The sequence below is a fragment of the Brassica oleracea genome, chromosome C2 (genome assembly GCF_000695525.1).
Source record: "Brassica oleracea var. oleracea cultivar TO1000 chromosome C2, BOL, whole genome shotgun sequence".
Classification (NCBI taxonomy): Eukaryota; Viridiplantae; Streptophyta; class Magnoliopsida; order Brassicales; family Brassicaceae; genus Brassica; species Brassica oleracea.
In genome coordinates, this window is record NC_027749.1 from 3,351,949 (window position 1) to 3,370,042 (window position 18,094).

An 18,094-nucleotide genomic window follows, 5' to 3' on the forward strand; every position below is an offset into this window, starting at 1 on the left:
ATAAGGCCACACGGCCACGAGGTGATATAATCAAGAACTTATCAAGTCAAATTAGGGTCTCAGTTTGAGCAATTCAGATTCGAATTTAAACAATCCTAACAATAGTTCTAGGTGATCAAACAAACAATCAAGGTTCAAATCAAACAATTAAAAACGTTTTTCCAAATTAGGGTTTAAAGGAACAACTTGATCTTAGATCAAGGGAGTTTTATTTGAGATTCAAAATCATTAAGACTTTGATTTTAATTGATCAATGGATCAATCTCGAATTATGGTTTAGGGGAGCAATTCAGATTCGAATTTAAACAATCCTAACAATAGTTCTAGGTGATCAAACAAACAATCAAGGTTCAAATCAAACAATTAAAAACGTTTTTCCAAATTAGGGTTTAAAGGAACAACTTGATCTTAGATCAAGGGAGTTTTATTTGAGATTCAAAATCATTAAGACTTTGATTTTAATTGATCAATGCATCAATCTTGAATTAGGGTTTAGGGGATCAGACTTATTCGAGCTCCGATTTACTCTTTTAGGGTTTGATCTATTTGTCATAAGGCTTCCATCTTAGAGATTTGATTTTAGGGTTTCAATCTTTACAAACAATCCAAATTCAATTCATATTCTCAGAATTAGGATTACCTTTAGTTTTTGAAGATTGTAGAACCGGACCACCAAGAGAACCTCGAGCTGGACGAACGGACGCGAGCTGGTTTGAAAGGGTTGGTGCTGAAGTCGCGAGTTGTCTTTGCTGAATCGGGAACACGCGCCAACTCCTATCGGGTTCGGTTCGTCAGATCGTGAGCGCCTTGGTTGTCTCTCGCGAACAGGTTGAGGCTGAACGTCGGATCGAGCTGAGGCTGAGACGGGAACGCGAGATGGGGAACACCTAGGGTTAGGGTTCGTCGGTTTTTAGAGTTAGAAGGATGCGCCGGCTAGGTTTAAGGTTTAGGGGTTTTTCGATTTAGGGTTTTTGGCTCAGGGTGTTTCAAAGACTCGTGCTGATAAAGTGTTGTGAAACACTTAGATTTAGAGCTGAATGTTTTTGTATTTTATTAATGAATAAGTGTTCCTTTATATAGGGGATTACAAGATAAGTAAAAAGGAAAGTATCCAAAACCTAAATCCACTAGGATTAGGAAAATACTAATACATGATAATGGAAAGATAACAATTACAAGGAAAATGAAAGATGGTTTCCTTTTCTCCAAGCCGTCTCTCTTTCTCTCCAAGTCGTGGCCGACTCTCTCTCTAGGGTTGGGCCGTCTTTCTCTCTAAGTGTATGGACTGGTTGTGGACCGGTTGTGGACCGGGCCGGTTATGATAATCCATTAATTGATTTATAACAATTTTAAGGTTTGACTACATTTTTCATTCTTTTTGGGTCTAAGGTTAGAATATTTATAAAATGCTTTTTTACTCAGTTTACCTTATTTTCTGATTAAACCTTTAAAAACAGATGAAGAAAAAGAACTATATCTATAGTAACAGACAACGTCAGACATCGTTTTCATCTTTTGTCATCAACTCGATCGTGATCACAATCTATCATGAAATGATGAAAAAGGTAGTAATTGTTATAAAAAGAACTTGTATTTTATTGTATCACAGAAATTTAGATAATGGCAAAATTTTATACCCGTAAAAATTTTAACACTGATATATGAAGAGAGAGTTTCTTATTATAGAGAGAGAAGAGATTGAGGCGTGTTTTACAATGAACGAAAACGTTCGTATATATAGAAAGAAATTTACTGTGCAAATAGTGCAGCGGGCCCCACATCTTTATATTTTCAACAATTGTGGTGGCTGCTACTTTTTTCTTTGACTTTCGTAACACTCCCCCTTGGGGGCCGGTGTCACTATCCGCTCTCGCTTAACGTCTTTGTTGCCTCGTTAAAAACCTTTCCAGGAAAACCCAATGGGAAAAACCATAGTAAGGTAAAAAGAGTACAACTACGTAAGCTCCCCCTCGAAAGAACAGTCATAGATCCTTCTGATGACGCATCCCAATGTTATGGATGTTTTTTCTGAATACCGAGGTAGGGAGTGATTTTGTGAAGAGGTCGGCTGCATTGTCGCATGATCGAACATATCTTACTTCAATCTCTTTATTCTTCTCGAGCTCTTGAGTGTATGAGAAGAACTTCGGAGGTATATGTTTGGTTCTATCGCTTTTGATATATCATTCCTTCGTTTGAGCAACACATGCCGCGTCATCTTCATTTAGAATAGTTGGCTCCGTATTTTCGTCAATCCCACTGCTTGAACAGATGTGTCGGCCTATTGATCTTAGCCATACACATTCTCTACTTGCTTCATGGAGTGCAATGATCTCAGCATGATTTGAAGAAGTAGCCACAAGCGTTTGTTTCTGAGAACGCCAAGATATAGCAGTGCCTCCGATCGTAAAAACGTATCATGTTTGCGATCGGGCTTTGTGTGGATCTGAAAGATATCCTGCATCTGCAAAACCAACCATTTGACCTTTTGAACTTTTAGGATAAAACAAGCCTAAATCAGTTGTTCCTTGAAGGTAACGAAAGACATGTTTAATTCCATTCCAATGTCTTCGTGTAGGAGACGAACTGAATCTCGCTAAAAGATTAATGGCAAAAGATATGTCAGGTCGAGTACAATTTGCAAGATACATAAGAGCTCCAATTGCACTTAAATACGGAGTTTCAAGACCAAGTATTTCTTCATTTTCCTCAGATGGTCGAAACGGATCATTTTCAACATTAAGTGATCTAACGACCATCGGGGTGCTAAGAGGAGTTGATTTATCCATGTTAAAGCGTTTCAATACTCGTTTGGTATATGTAGACTGGTGTACAAATATACCCTTTCGAGAATGCTCAATTTGTAATCCTAGACAATATTTTGTCTGCCCGAGATCTTTCATCTCAAATTCTCCTTTCAGATAGTTTGATGCCTTTTGGATTTCGTTTTGAGTTCCAATAATATTAAGATCATCAACGTACACCGCGATTATCACAAATCCGGATGTTGTTTTCTTTATGAAAACACAAGGACATATAGGATCATTTGTATATCCTTCTTTTGTTAAGTGTTCACTGAGACGATTATACCACATTCGTCCAGATTGTTTTAACCCATATAATGATCTTTGCAATTTTATTGCACATAACTCTTTAGGTTTGGAACTTAACGTTTCTGGCATTTTAAATCCATCTGGGATTCTCATATAGATATCAATATCTAATGATCCATATAAATATGCCGTAACGACATCCATGAGACGCATTTCTAAATTTTCATTGGCCGCTAGGCTCATCAGGAATCTAAATGTGATTGCATCTATAACAGGAGAATAAGTTTCCTCATAATCAATTCCTGGCCTTTGAGAGAAACCTTGGGCTACGAGACGAGCTTTGTATCTTGTAATCTCGTTTTTCTCATTTCTTTTTCGGACAAACACCCATTTGTACCCAACTGGTTTTACATCTTTGGATGTGAGCACAATAGGTCCGAATACATTTCGTTTGTTAAGCGAATCTAATTCGACTTGAATCGCATCTTTTCATTTTATCCAGTCATGTCTCTTTTGACATTCATATACAGACTTTGGTTCTGGATCTTCGTTTTCTTCATTTATTTCCTTTGCTAAAAGGTATGAGAAAACGTCATCAATATCATCCATCTCATTTCGTTTCCATATCTTTCCATTATGGATGTAATTGATAGAAATCTCATGATTTCCTTCAGATTAAAGATGCTTTATATTGTCATTAGATTCACAATTTTCTTCGTCCAAAATATTTTCTGTTATTTTGGGAGTATCATGCTTTTCACATTCCTTACGTTTTCTAGGAAGTTTATCCTTTGAACCAATAGGTCTACCGCGCTTTAAACGTGTTCCTGATTCACGTGTATCAACTGCCGTTCCACCATTTTGTGGTATTTCAATACGAGCAGGAGTATTTGCAGCGGGTATATGTGATTTAGTTACCATTTTGGTATCAGCAAATGCATCAGGTAGCTGATTTGCTATATTTTGTAAATGCATGATACATCGAACTTCTAGTTCTGACTGTTTCGTAGGAGGATCAAGGTGTAATAACGATGGTACACTCCATTTGATCTCTTTTCCTACTTGTTTATTGTCTCCCCCTAGAGTTGGGAATTCTTTCTCATTGAAATGACAATCGGCAAATCGTGCCGTAAACACATCACCAGTTTGTGGTTCTAGGTATCTTATTATTGATGGAGAATCATAGCCAATAGCACCACCGTAACGTACAAAGATGGGACCACAAAGACGGTTGGGAATATATATTGGCTATGATTCTCCATCAATAATAAGATACCTAGAACCACAAACTGGTGATGTGTTTACGGCACGATTTGCCGATTGTCATTTCAATGAGAAAGAATTCCCAACTCTAGGGGGAGACAATAAACAAGTAGGAAAAGAGATCAAATGGAGTGTACCATCGTTATTACACCTTGATCCTCCTACGAAACAGTCAGAACTAGAAGTTCGACGTATCATGCATTTACAAAATATAGCAAATCAGCTACCTGATGCATTTGCTGATACCAAAATGGTAACTAAATCACATATACCCGCTGCAAATACTCCTGCTCGTATTGAAATACCACAAAATGGTGGAACGGCAGTTGATACACGTGAATCAGGAACACGTTTAAAGCGCGGTAGACCTATTGGTTCAAAGGATAAACTTCCTAGAAAACGTAAGGAATGTGAAAAGCATGATACTCCCAAAATAACAGAAAATATTTTGGACGAAGAAAATTGTGAATCTAATGACAATATAAAGCATCTTGAATCTGAAGGAAATCATGAGATTTCTATCAATTACATCCATAATGGAAAGATATGGAAACGAAATGAGATGGATGATATTGATGACGTTTTCTCATACCTTTTAGCAAAGGAAATAAATGAAGAAAACGAAGATCCAGAACCAAAGTCTGTATATGAATGTCAAAAGAGACATGACTGGATAAAATGGAAAGATGCAATTCAAGTCGAATTAGATTCGCTTAACAAACGAAATGTATTCGGACCTATTGTGCTCACACCCAAAGATGTAAAACCAGTTGGGTACAAATGGGTATTTGTCCGAAAAAGAAATGAGAAAAACGAGATTACAAGATACAAAGCTCGTCTCGTAGCCCAAGGTTTCTCTCAAAGGCCAGGAATTGATTATGAGGAAACTTATTCTCCTGTCATGGACGCAATCACATTTAGATTCCTGATGAGCCTAGCGGCCAATGAAAATTTAGAAATGCGTCTCATGGATGTCGTTACGGCATATTTATATGGATCATTAGATACTGATATCTATATGAGAATCCCAGATGGATTTAAAATGCCAGAAATTGCAAAGGTCATTATATGGGTTAAAACAATCTGGACGAATGTGGTATAATCGTCTCAGCGAACACTTAACAAAAGAAGGATACACGAATGATCCTATATGCCCTTGTGTTTTCATAAAGAAAACAACATCCGGATTTGTGATAATCGCGGTGTACGGTGATGATCTTAATATTATTGGAACTCAAAACGAAATCCAAAAGGCATCAAACTATCTGAAAGGAGAATTTGAGATGAAAGATCTCGGCCAGACAAAATATTGTCTAGGATTACAAATTGAGCATTCTCAAAAGGGTATATTTGTACACCAGTCTACATATACCAAACGAGTATTGAAACGCTTTAACATGGATAAAGCAACTCCTCTTAGCACCCCGATGGTCGTTAGATCACTTAATGTTGAAAATGATCCGTTTCGACCATCTGAGGTTTTTCCGGATTTTTTATATCCGTTACGTTTACCTCAGGAAATGCTTTGGTTCCCGTGGGTCGGGCATTGTGGTTTTTAATGAGGAGTTCATTATTCACTGCTTTTTTCTTTGACTTTCGTAACAGTAATATATATATATTTTTTTTTTTTGAACTCAAACCTAACAGTAATATATATATCCTCCGTTTTGTTACGTTTTACTTTCATTTTATTTGACTGGATGTCTATTCTTTCTTGTTTGGTTATAAAAACAAGCGTTATTTCTTTCTTATTTGATACGTAAAACGTAATTACTTGTATAAGCTCCTTCTGTTTTGTAATACATGTATAAATATATTTTGTTTGTTAACGTTGATGATGAAAATCTATATAGTTACTGTGTCCACCATACCTAACCATGGAAAAAAATATGATAGTAATGAAGTATCAAATCAGTTTGATATTTTGTTACACCCTCGTAGTAAACGTAGGTTTTCATTCTAGGGTGAATTGATGAAATAACCAAAAAAAAATTAAATTTAAAAAACTAACCATTGTCTAGAAAGCTAAAGGAAGAAAATGAAAGAGAGAATGATAGTTAGTTTCTAAATTTTAATTTTTTTTGGTTATTGAGCCAAATTTCAAGTAGAATATAATTTATTGAAATTGATATAATGATTTAATATTCTTATATAAATATTATATTCATATATAAAGAATTATAATAATTATTAATGTCTTATGATTTCCACGTATGTCTTATAAGTCATTTATAAAATTATTTATCATGGCTTACGAAATTATTTTATCTTAATTTAGAATTATTTTATCTTAATTTTAAATTATTTATATGACTTTATAAAATATTTATAAAAAATAAAGATTCTCCTATATATTAAGCAAGAAGTCACTTAAGTGATTTTTCTTACATGTCGATCATTTTGTGAAGTCTTAAAAAAATTGTTATAATTTGTTTCGTCGATAATTTTTAATTTTATTTATTTTAATTTAGATTCAAATAAAATATAACTTTAGAAACAATTAATATAACTTGCCAAAAATCTAATTTATATTATAAATAAATATTTATGGTAACTAATTTTTGAAATTGAATAAAGAATAATAACGTTTGATCAATTCTTTTTTATATTTATAAAATATATAATATAATGAACACAACTTTTTATCATTTAAATTATTTTAATTAGATCTAAAAAAAAAGTAAGTCTAAAGTTAATTATTATTACTTGCTAAATAACCTAAATGATATTACAAATAATAGTGGTAGCTAATTTCAAAATTATAGAAAGTGTAATAATATTTGATCAATTCTTTTTATATTTATATACTATATAAAATAATGAATAGAAAATAATTTATAGAAATTGATATAATAATTTCATATTCCTATAAAAAATATAGTAGTATCTATAATAATTATTAATCTCTCATATTTTCCATATATGGTTTATAAATAATTAGGCTTTAAAGATTGAACATATTATATTAACGAAACACGTGAGAACTTTGATTTAGAAAATGTTTTGCATTTAAGTCAAATAATATACTGAATGAAAGAATGTTATGATTGAAAATAATCCTAAGATAGATTTTTGGTTCATTGATTGTATGTTTTTATATTATTATTTAGAGAAAGACATAAATATTTGGGAAAAAATATATAAAACATTAGCACAACATTAGCAAAAAATTAATAAAAAGAACGAAATGATGACGAGAAAAACAAAAAAAGACCGAAAAAGATGCGTAATAGGTATTGGAGAAGTTAATGTGATAATTAGATATATAATTCCACAAACATTTGTTATTACTAAATATTCTTTTTTTTGGTCAAAGTTATTACTAAATATTCATCAGTTATTTTTACATCAAATTTATGGAAACTTTATGACTGATTTTCAAACTATCTGAAGTTAAAAATTATATTTTTAATGTTTTTAATTATTATTCAATATTATGACATTGTATACATAATATATATTTTCATACAAAATTTATATCTGCGAATTCGCGGGCAACCACCTAATATATATCGTAAAAGACGACGGCAGACATCCTCTTCTTCTTTTCGATTTTCTTGGTAAACAGGTTCACAAGCAACGTCGCATGAAGTGTATATACAGTAAAACCTCTATAAATTAATAATATTGGTACTTTAAATTTTTATTAATTTACAAAAATTTCCTTATTTAGATTTCTTATTTAAAAATATATTTATTCTAAAATAAGAAAAATATTTATTTTAAGATATAATTGTTATTTTTGAAATTTTACATTTATATTTATTTTATTATATTATTTGGTGTATATAATATATATTACATAGAACTTAAATGTAGTTTTAGATATAATATTATTAAATCTCATCAAAAATATATTAAGTGTTAAAAATATAAAGATAATTTCATTGTGAATATAAAATAAATAATATAATAATAGGTTCTTACTTATATAAAATACATATACATATAAATTATTAATTTATAGTTTTAATGGGACCATATATTTACATAGAATTTTTCTAAAAATTATTATTTTATCGATTTGTGTCAAATTTTGAACCGGTCCAAGTTGGAACTGACAAAATTTATTAATTTTTAGAGATTATTAATTTATCGAGTATTAATTTATAGAGTTCTACTCCGTATAGTAAATGATTCATTTTGTATTTCTATCTCTCGTTTATGAATTTGGTGGTATTGACAACCATTTATTCTACTAGTACCAGTGTTGTTCCTGCTTTACTACTTTGCTTGGAACACAAGATATGACTTAGAAAGATCAAAAGCAATAAGATGGTAACAATTATTCGTAAGGAGAAGACTTTCATTCTGGTAACAAATTAGATGACTTTAAATATAACAAGACCAAGGATTAAACCACAAAAAACTATGTGTTGAGTTTGGAGATCATCTCTTCTACAAAATTCAACATAGTTATGGGTATTCGTTCTCCTTCTTGATCAATCTCCCTCGTAATCTGCTCAACATTATCAATTTTTGACTATTTTTTTTCTGACATAGCCAGAGCAATCCCCCAGCACGCAGAAGCAACAGCTCTCTAACCATTTCTTTATCCCTTACTTGAAGCAGTCCTAGCATCACCCATTTAGTTTAAACAATCCAACGGAGAGTCGATAGGTTGTGTAGTGTTCCTATGCCGTCAAGCTTGGCTTGAATCGCTAGTCTATGGAGGCCGATGAGTCCAACTAAAATCTGAATCAACCTAGCCAGTCGATGCTATCTTGATCTTGTTTATGTTACATGCAAAGAAAATAATGAATATTTGTCAAACATTTATAAACATAAGAAACATAAGACTATAACAAGTATTTTTATTTCTATGTTACATGCAAAGAAAATAATGAAGGTCCATGACTGACTAATGGACCAGCTCACATACAAATATTTGTCAAACATTTATAAACATAAGACTATAACAAGTATTTTTATTTCTATAAACATGGATTATGTTAACACAAAAAAGCCCGCGCTTAATCTAGTGATGTTATTACCTGCAATAATCTACGGAACCAAAATTAGTAATTTAAAAAAAAATTATATTGTGGTTAACAAAATTTCAAGAGTATATTTTGTGATTAAAAATACTAATACTTCCGATATGTTATTGTCAAAAACTAAAACCGCAATACACTAATGCAAACAGAAACAAACAATGAAGTCGTCACTGAGGAGGTTGTTGGTCGGCAGAATGATCGGCGGGGGCTGGTGCCTCGCCGTCGTTGGGGATCCAGAAAGTGAGAACCGTAGAGGCAGCAACGAACATTGCTCTACGCGGTGCCCATTTCAGACACGACACTACTCCTATGTTGTTCTCCCACCTCGCCACCTGCTTTTTTAGACTAAGTTTAGATACTGTGACAAGGATAATGGCAAAAAGGAATACAATAGCTACAACTTTCTGAATCATTCATCTTCTTTTAAGTGAACCAGTGTCCATAACTGGTGTATGTACAATATTAATGGTGTTTTGACTGTTCCGTATTTACCTCAGATGGGTTCTCGATGTTCCACGCATGTAAGGTTCCATCTCCTGAACCTGTATCCACACAAAAATAACACTAACTGTGAGTCACGATAAAGATAATCTAGCATTATCTGGACAAGTGTATGACCATATTACCTGACAAAACATACTTGCCATCTGGTGTGAAGGTGGCTTCTAGGGATGTACCCTGTGAAGGCTCCAAACTAAAACCACATTTCTACAAAACAAAAAAAAAATGACATAATGTTCTGTCTTCTTCAAATGAAAGATACAAAATGTAGTTACCTTCTCTCCATGATATGCGTCAAGAACGTAGATATTGTTATTTGTGGTAGTGAGAAGCATTGATTTTCCATCGTTGCTGAATTTAATATCGTTAACCTCAGCAGTATCACCACCCACCAGAAATGTATCAAAGGGACCCTACAGAAGAGATCAACTGGGCTTAGTTAGAACTACAAGAGAATTCGTTTGCAAGGCTGTGTGAATCATAGCAAGTAGCTAACCTTGTCATAACATCTGGAATCAAATAACTTAACAGCACCTCCTTCCATTGCAATTGCAAACACCAGGCCTTGTTGGTCATAAGCTACAGCAGGTCTCCCACGTAGGTGTAGAATTCCCTATAGAGTAAAAGGGTAAGCATAAATCATGAAACTATATGCATTCACAGAGAGGCTATATGAAAATGGTTCCAGCAATTTATCAAGTTAAATTAACAAAAAGAAAGAGCCATTTCCCGGTTGAAATTCTAACACATTCAGACTTGTTCCATAGTGGAAATTCTCAGGGACTTTGTGAAAGTGGAAACAAACCTGGCAGGCATTAACACGAAGATCCCAGAGTCTGACACTTCTGTCTAAAGAACCAGACATGAAGCTATCATTAATAGGCGACATACAAAGCGAAACAACCCTGAAAGCAGAAGAACATTTTTCCATCAATGTACATAATAATACTAGTGCATAAGCATAACACCAATATATCCAATCTCAGAGGTTATAAAAGACCTGTCTTTGTGGCCTTTAAAGTAGCGAAGGATCCGGTTATCATACATTGAGAGATATCTCAGAGATTCTGGTACATGAAAAAAACATATCCAACTAAATGTGTTAACACCAATCTCAAGCAAGGTAAGTGAGAAGGACGAGTCATCATTACCTCCAGTGGACTCAAGATTGTAAAGAGAAGAGCAAATAAAAGAGCTGGGATGATGTGTAAAGCATACACGATCAGTCCCATGTTTCTTGTGATATGTAACCTTCACCTGTCTACGCTTCAACCAAAAAAAATGGATAATTAAATTTAAAAAAAAAAAACTAAAACCTTAATTAATCTATTTATCCCAAAATATTCTTCTCAATTCCCTAAGGCAATTAGATTCTCTAGCTAAGGAGAGAAACTGACTTAGCGTTGGCGATATCGAAGAGACGAAGCGAATCGTCCTCGCTCGACGTCACCAATAGATCATCAGTCCTATGGAACCCCACCGAACGTATCTTCCCTCCCTGCAAATTCAACGATGAGATCAAATCTCGAGAATTGGATTTTTGGCAAAGTTAATCGAGAAAAGTAGTTGCGTACGAAGTCGGAGAAGACTGCTCCGATGGCCATACTGCGTACCAGTCCGTCGTCTAGCTCCGTCAACGACATCTTCACGGTGAACAAGCTGTGGAGGAAGTACGAGAGGCGGAGGGCGGAGAGGGAGAGGGAGCGACCGAATAACGCTCTGGTGAGAGAGTTTAGTGGGTTTCGCGGGTGTCTACACGTCGTCGTTTTATTCAGATTGACGAAGGGGAAGAGAATAAACTGCCCGTTGTTCTATTCTAACGAAAAAGAACTACATGTCGTTTGGCGTGGCAAAAAAAAGTTTGTTGTAAACTGGTACTAGATTTTTACCCGCGCTTTGAAAACGCGGGATAATTGTTTTGGTTTATAAGCAACAAAGATTTTTAGTTCGAATTTAACATCTAATCTATTGAACTAGAATTCTATTTTACACATCATGTGCTATATTTCAATATTGGACAACTAATTATTGGTCCACCTAAATCATTTAATAGATTGGATATCAATGATATTACCTGAATCCATAATAAAATGCTCTGAAATCGGAATCAATTAACCTCTTGATCGCTTTCATCATTTTTTAGAAACTTTTATCTCCATTCCTTTTTTTAAAAACAGCCGTTTTTATTCTTGAAGTTATTTCTTTTGGTTGATTTCTAAAAAAAACCAATATTAATTACATATTTCTCCAACATACGACCTTTGAACTCATATCATAAACAAAAGTCCTAATAACCACACGAGTAAGAAACCGATGTATTTTCACGAGTTTCCCGGGGTATAGAATGGAGAGCCTTTGTAGGCCGGAAGTTAGCTCGCTTGGACGGAGAGCACGAGAAAGAAGGAACAGTCTAAAGGCTGTTTTGACCTCGTCAATCAAAAACAAAGACAACTCTACCGCGAGCGAGTAGTCTTTGTGGACATGCAACCTTCATGAGATGGGGAATTTGTAACCCCCTATTTATACTTTGGGGTCCTTCATCTTTCTGAATCCAGGCCCGTCCCGGTGATCCCTTGGTTGCAGCACGTCTGGTCGTTAACTCTTGCCGCCGTTGCCGCCGTTTCAACTGCTGGCGCAGCTGAAATGCACTAAAAAGAAGAATGTACTGCACTTTAGCTCTATTATGTTTCCACAACTGAGAGGAACGCCTGCCGGCTTTCTATATAATAGAGGGGCTATTTGTTCTCGAATCGGAAGGAGTGTTACGGGGCGCTTATGCGCTGGAGGTGCAGTGATGTCAGTCTTTCATTCCTCTGTTTGTTTATGCGCAGCATCGAGGGGCTTTAGCAACTCTACTGAAAAGAGAGGGGGAGCATGGCGAGGGGGGGTGACAGATAGAAAGCATCTCTCTTTTGTCTCTTCTGACCGAACCCACCAAAAAAAGCAAGGGAACAGAAACCCTAGGGTTACTAATCCAGTTATGGACACACAAGGCCAAAACATGTGTGTCGGACGTGCGACCCATCAACCTACTAGCAATGGGCACTGGCGCGAGGTCATTTCATTAGGTGAGGGTTCTCTTTCGTATAAAGGTTTGTCGCCACCTCGAGAAAGCTTTTTTTTAGCTCGAAATTTTTGGATACTGATTTGGTAGTTAATTATGATTACGTTGTTATGATTTTTTCATTCATTAAAAGCAGTAATAAAATAAAATAATATAGTTAATATTAAAAGTCAGTGGCAGTGACATGTAAATATTTGCAAAACAGAAAAACATCTCAAAAGGAGTCTTATGTTTTAATAGTATAGATTTTCATTTAGTGTTATATATTATATAATTATATAATCTTATTGTTTAAATTTTTTATTTGTCATGATTATATATAGTGATTTGTTTGATACATTTATTATTTTATTACTTATTAATATATTTTCAAGTTCAGCACAATAAATTCACAATCTGAAATAATCAAATACAAAATCTTCTTCAATATAACTTTTCAATTTCTATAGTTTGTATACGATACATTTTAAAATTTATTTAGTTATACTATAAATGGATATTTGTTTATGATAATATTTTCATGTTGTGTTTAAGAAAATATACTTGAGCATATACATTCTTGTATTTTGTTAAATTTTATAAGCAAATACATTGTTATGTTTAAATAACATTTTTTGATCAACTATGTTTAAACAATATATATTCTATTAATTTAGTGAATTGTATTTCATATTTGGTTAGTGAATTTTATCAACATAGAATATTTTTTGATGTTTGGTATTAAGTTTTTGATTTTTTACTATTAAATTAAGATTCCAAAATATTATATTACTTTCGATTCTTATAACCTAATTTGTTTTTTTTTGTGTTACCATTCAAAAATTTATACTTTAGCATTTATGTTTTTATCTTTTACAAAATTTCGAATATTAGCATTTGAGTTTTTAATATTATTTTTTAAATTGTATATATAAAAATTTAACATATGTTAATAATTTTTATTTTGTATAAATATTACATAGTTTACGTATTTAACTCATTTTAACGATGAATGATAATTTATTTAAATGAAAACATTTTTAAAAATAGGTTAATCTACAAATTTAATATAATTTATCATATTTAATTCATATAGAACCTTTATTTTCATATAATTTAGACTATAATGATAAAATTTATAAAATAGCATATAAATTTTATTTTCTTTTGTTTTATGTAAAACATTTAATAACATAAATTATAATAATATTATATGACTACTTATGAAATAAATTAATGCATTCTTATATAAAAAAGATATTTATAAATTTTGGTAGGATTTTGTTAGATTTTTTTCCCAACAGATTTCTTTATAACTAAACATAAATTCAAATTATAGTCAAAAATTGATTTGTTATTAATATATATATTGTTTTATATTTTTATCAGCAAGATTTTATAATTAAAATAAATATTAAATTTATAGTTAAAATTAATAGGTCGTTAATATCTTTAATTAATTATTAAAATTTTAAATATTTCTAGTAACATATTTTGTAAATAATACATGAACTAAATGTTGGTTATGTACTATTATATTTTTTATATAATCATTTCAGATAATATATTACTTTGAGTTTCAAAATAAAAAAGAATATAATATACAGCTGTAAATAAAAGTTTAGAATATGTTAATAATTTTAGTTTTTGCATAAAATATTACATGGTTTACAAATTTAACCCGTTTTAACGATGAATAGTTTATTTAAATGAAAGCAATTTTAAAAATAGGTTGATCTACTAATTTAATATAATATTTTCATATTTAGTTCATAGAGAACCTCTATTTTAATATAATATATACTATAATGAAAAATTTATAAAAATAACATAATTTATATTTTCTTTGTTTAATGATAAAAATTTAATTAACATTAATTATAATAATATTATATTACTAATTACGAAATTAATTAATACATTATTTTATAGGAAAAAAATAAAGTGTTTGGTAGGATTTTGTTTGATTTTTTTCAACTGATTTTATTATAACTAAAAACAAAATTCAAATCTAATCTATTAATTTAGGATATTATTTTTTAATATAAATAATTAAATATGTCATATAAAATAATTAAATATGTCATATAAAATAATTAATTAAGTGATCCTAATATTACTTGTCAACAGTAGATAAAAATAGAACCATAAATTAATATATTAAATATTTTTTTATATTTTTTGTGCCAATTATAGTTCCAAATTTTACTTTTCGTAATTAATTAAGTTTTCAGTTCAACTCTATCAAATTTTAAACAGTTTAAAAATAAACATTTGAGTGTGGAAGGAAACGTAATTATATGATGAAATTTAGATATCAAAACGTTTTCTTCGAAAAAAAGTCTAGTTAAAAACGTTCAGACCAAATTATATGGCGGGTCTGCGAACAAAAGTGTCAAATGCACAAATGGAACATTGAAGAAATGAAATTCTGAATTTCAAAGTTTCAAACACATAGGGAAAGGTCTGAGAAAACAGTAAAATCACAAATCAAACACGAATGTAATTCAAAGACGTGCTCTCGAACTAGAGATCCGAAATGGGAGATGAGACTCTATACAATGTCATGGGAGGATACACAGTTAACGACCCCCAAACCAACCTCTTGGCGGTTGCTGCTGCTGCTGCTGTTGCATCACACCTCCATTCATCAGCTTGTCTAAAACAGTATTCAGGTCCACGGCTTGACCGTTCTCAGTCAACGCCCTCACTGTTCCTCTCACCTGGTCTCTTGGGAACCCCATGCTACTCACTTTGTCGATCACATCGTCCACTGGGACATTACTTCCGGATCTTGGAGAACCGGAGCCTCCGCCGCCACTTCCACCGCTGCTGATAGCTGTAGCCATTGGTAAAGCTTGTGGAAGTGGGCGAGCCATAGGGATTTGCGGATAACCAGATCCTCCTCCTCCTCCTCCTCCACTCTGATGAGACGGTTTCATGGTCTGGGTGTTTCCAAACTGTGAAGAGGGTGGCGTGGTGTACGGGTAAGTTTCAGGAGAGTATCCGGAAGGGAAGCCTGAGCTGGATCTACCGCCTGGTCCATCGTACATTGATGGTGGGGTTGGAGGATTATTGTAGTACTGTTGAGATGTGGCGGGAGCAGGAGGTGGTTGTTGACGAGGAGGGTTTGACGAGTAAGGGTAAGGTGGCTCCTCCGGGTTGTAGCCTGAAGACGGTTGTTGAAGCTGAGGAGGTGGCTGTTGAGGGTACTGTGGCTGTTGAGGAGGTGGCTGGTAAGGTGGTTGATGGAGTGACTGGGTTTGAGGAGGTGGAGGAGGTTGGTAAGGAGGATTGTTCACTGGTGGCGGCTGGGACTGACCACCACCAGGAGGGGAGAAATAAGACTCCTGTTGGGGAGGGAACTGGCTTGGAAGCTGAGGCAGTTGTGATGAAGGTGCCTGGAGACTGTGCTGCTGGATAAATTGTTGTGGTGGGAGGCCCTGCTGAGTAAGAGATGGTGGAGCTGCAGCGGAAGCTGGTGGCTGAGGCAGTGCTGCGGGAGGTTGAGCAGTGTGTTCAACGTGTGTAGAGTGCTTATCGGAACGTTGGTCTACCTTTGGTACTTGAAGCTTTGAGAGCTGAAGCTGCGCTTCAAGTATCTCTTGTTTGTCCTTCAACAACTGCACACCACTTTGCACCTGAATGCAAAATATACGAACATTGGGTATAACAACCAGTAACTTCCACGACAGGCAAAAGTTTGGATATGTCTAAATTCAAATTAATCTACTACATTTAGGTTTCCTTTAAGTTTACCTCTAACATGATGTTTTCAAGCTGTCTCATTTTCCCATCAGTGTTCCCATGACTGTTCCCAACAGAAACTTTCACATCATCAACCAGATTCTCCAGATTCCTAGTCCTACTCTCCAGTTGCGTTAGACGTGCACTAACACCTTCCATTACATTCATCAAGTCATCAGCATGTTTCTTCATCACCCGATCAATCTCAGATAATATCGCCGTCTCAGGGTTAGTTCGTTCCTTCTCAGCAAACAACTTCGAAGGCTCAATAGAGTCAACAGAACCATAACTCTGCTAAATACATCAACCAACACCATACATAAAAATCAGGTAGTATTCTACAAAACCTTATACTGTATTAAACAATTAAAACAATTAAATAACCACACAGTGTTGAACCAATCCTAACCTTTATAACTGATTCCATTAAAGCCAAACATAGTAATTGTAATAAAACAGACAATAGGAATCTTACTCTTGCGGATGATTTAACGGGATAAAAATCAGACGCCGTAAAACCCCTAGCCGCCGTGGAATTGACGGATCCGGCGAGATCTAAAGCGGAGTGAGACAATCCGACGGTGGCGTTAGGTCGAATAGGCTGAAAATCGTAGCTGGGGACGATCGCTTCCTTCTTCGAAACTAAATCGTTAGTATCGTCGACACGCGATCTCTGATGATCGCCGTCGTTCGAGATATTGTCGTTCATCAGATCCATTATCTGTTTATCCGAGAACCGCGTCGTATTCATCTGATCGAAAGATGGGATTTTACTTTAGTATTGTATATATGGGTTTTTGATTTTATATGATTTTTCTAACTTCCTTCTGGGGAAATAAAATATATATCATGGGTCCATTTGATAACTCGAGCAATATTATGCACTGTGAAAACTGCTAAAGCCCATTGGGCTTGAAATTTTTAATAAACCTATGACAACTTTACTTTGGAGTTTGTACCGACACTAGTTTCAAACAAAACTCGATGTAGGACATAAGACTAGCCCTCGGCATTCAAATTTCTGTCGGTTCCGATTCTGTTATTTCGATTTTTCGGTTATATGGTTCGGTTCCAGTTCAGTTCGTTCGATTTTCACGGTTCTAAAGTTTTAGGATCTGTTAGGATATTTAAAAAGTTCCTTTCGATTTCAGTTCGAGTAACAAAATTAGAAACGACTTATATCCGAAATAATTTCCGATCCATTTGGTTCGGTTTTTTCAATTAATTCGAATTAAAAAGTTAAAAAGTTCATTTCTGGATTAATATCAGATGTTTTTGGGCTTTCAAGCTCCTAAAATAGTATAAGAACAATATTTAGGTTCACCTCTATGGTGAATGGTTAAATTCACCACATTTTTCATAACCAACCAAAATGCTACGTAAGAATAGTTTAAAAGCAATAAAAATTAAAAATTAAATAGCTGGAAAAAAAACAACAAGGACATTAATTAGCGCCATCTGCAAAATTCTAAATTCTAAAAACCTAAACT

The 18,094-nt window shown here is 33.7% G+C and overlaps 2 protein-coding genes across 4 annotated transcripts; both read right to left on the minus strand.

Annotated features, from left to right (window-relative positions):
* Positions 1 to 9,170: 9,170 nt before the first annotated feature.
* Positions 9,171 to 11,568, minus strand: LOC106324851 (WD repeat-containing protein 82). Of its 2 annotated transcripts, XM_013762841.1 has the most exons (11): positions 11,389 to 11,568; positions 11,212 to 11,312; positions 10,966 to 11,075; positions 10,815 to 10,881; positions 10,620 to 10,719; positions 10,311 to 10,427; positions 10,090 to 10,227; positions 9,940 to 10,021; positions 9,806 to 9,855; positions 9,471 to 9,645; positions 9,171 to 9,310 (listed from the first exon to the last, which is right to left on the minus strand). In XM_013762841.1, the coding sequence occupies exons 1-10, from the start codon at positions 11,455 to 11,457 to the stop codon at positions 9,481 to 9,483; spliced, it is 999 nt and encodes a 332-aa protein (XP_013618295.1). In that variant the 5' UTR covers positions 11,458 to 11,568; the 3' UTR covers positions 9,171 to 9,310; positions 9,471 to 9,480. The 2 variants fall into 2 exon arrangements, with proteins under 2 accessions (XP_013618295.1, XP_013618294.1); XM_013762840.1 differs by lacking the exon at positions 9,171 to 9,310 and having other exon boundaries at positions 9,335 to 9,645.
* A 3,689-nt stretch (positions 11,569 to 15,257) lies between these two features.
* Positions 15,258 to 17,414, minus strand: LOC106327588 (actin cytoskeleton-regulatory complex protein PAN1). 2 transcript variants are annotated; one of them, XM_013765764.1, is made up of 3 exons: positions 17,080 to 17,414; positions 16,617 to 16,898; positions 15,258 to 16,498 (listed from the first exon to the last, which is right to left on the minus strand). In XM_013765764.1, exons 1-3 carry the CDS (start codon positions 17,353 to 17,355, stop codon positions 15,440 to 15,442), a joined length of 1,617 nt encoding a protein of 538 aa, XP_013621218.1. In that variant the 5' UTR covers positions 17,356 to 17,414; the 3' UTR covers positions 15,258 to 15,439. The 2 variants fall into 2 exon arrangements, with proteins under 2 accessions (XP_013621218.1, XP_013621219.1); XM_013765765.1 differs by having other exon boundaries at positions 16,617 to 16,895; positions 17,080 to 17,413.
* Between the last annotated feature and the right edge of the window lie 680 nt (positions 17,415 to 18,094).

Excerpts from the sequence above, each read along its gene's own strand:
- LOC106324851 (XM_013762841.1), bottom strand. The coding sequence starts at position 11,457 with ATGTCGTTGACGGAGCTAGACGACGGACTGGTACGCAGTATGGCCATC. Across the intron at positions 10,720-10,814 it reads TTTAAAGGCCACAAAGACAG|GGTTGTTTCGCTTTGTATGT; the intron begins GTCTTTTATAAC and ends TTCTGCTTTCAG. Across the intron at positions 10,228-10,310 it reads ATTCCAGATGTTATGACAAG|GGTCCCTTTGATACATTTCT; the intron begins GTTAGCTACTTG and ends TCTCTTCTGTAG.
- LOC106327588 (XM_013765764.1), bottom strand. The coding sequence starts at position 17,355 with ATGAATACGACGCGGTTCTCGGATAAACAGATAATGGATCTGATGAAC. Across the intron at positions 16,899-17,079 it reads CCGTTAAATCATCCGCAAGA|CAGAGTTATGGTTCTGTTGA; the intron begins GTAAGATTCCTA and ends TGATGTATTTAG. Across the intron at positions 16,499-16,616 it reads TTGAAAACATCATGTTAGAG|GTGCAAAGTGGTGTGCAGTT; the intron begins GTAAACTTAAAG and ends TTTTGCATTCAG.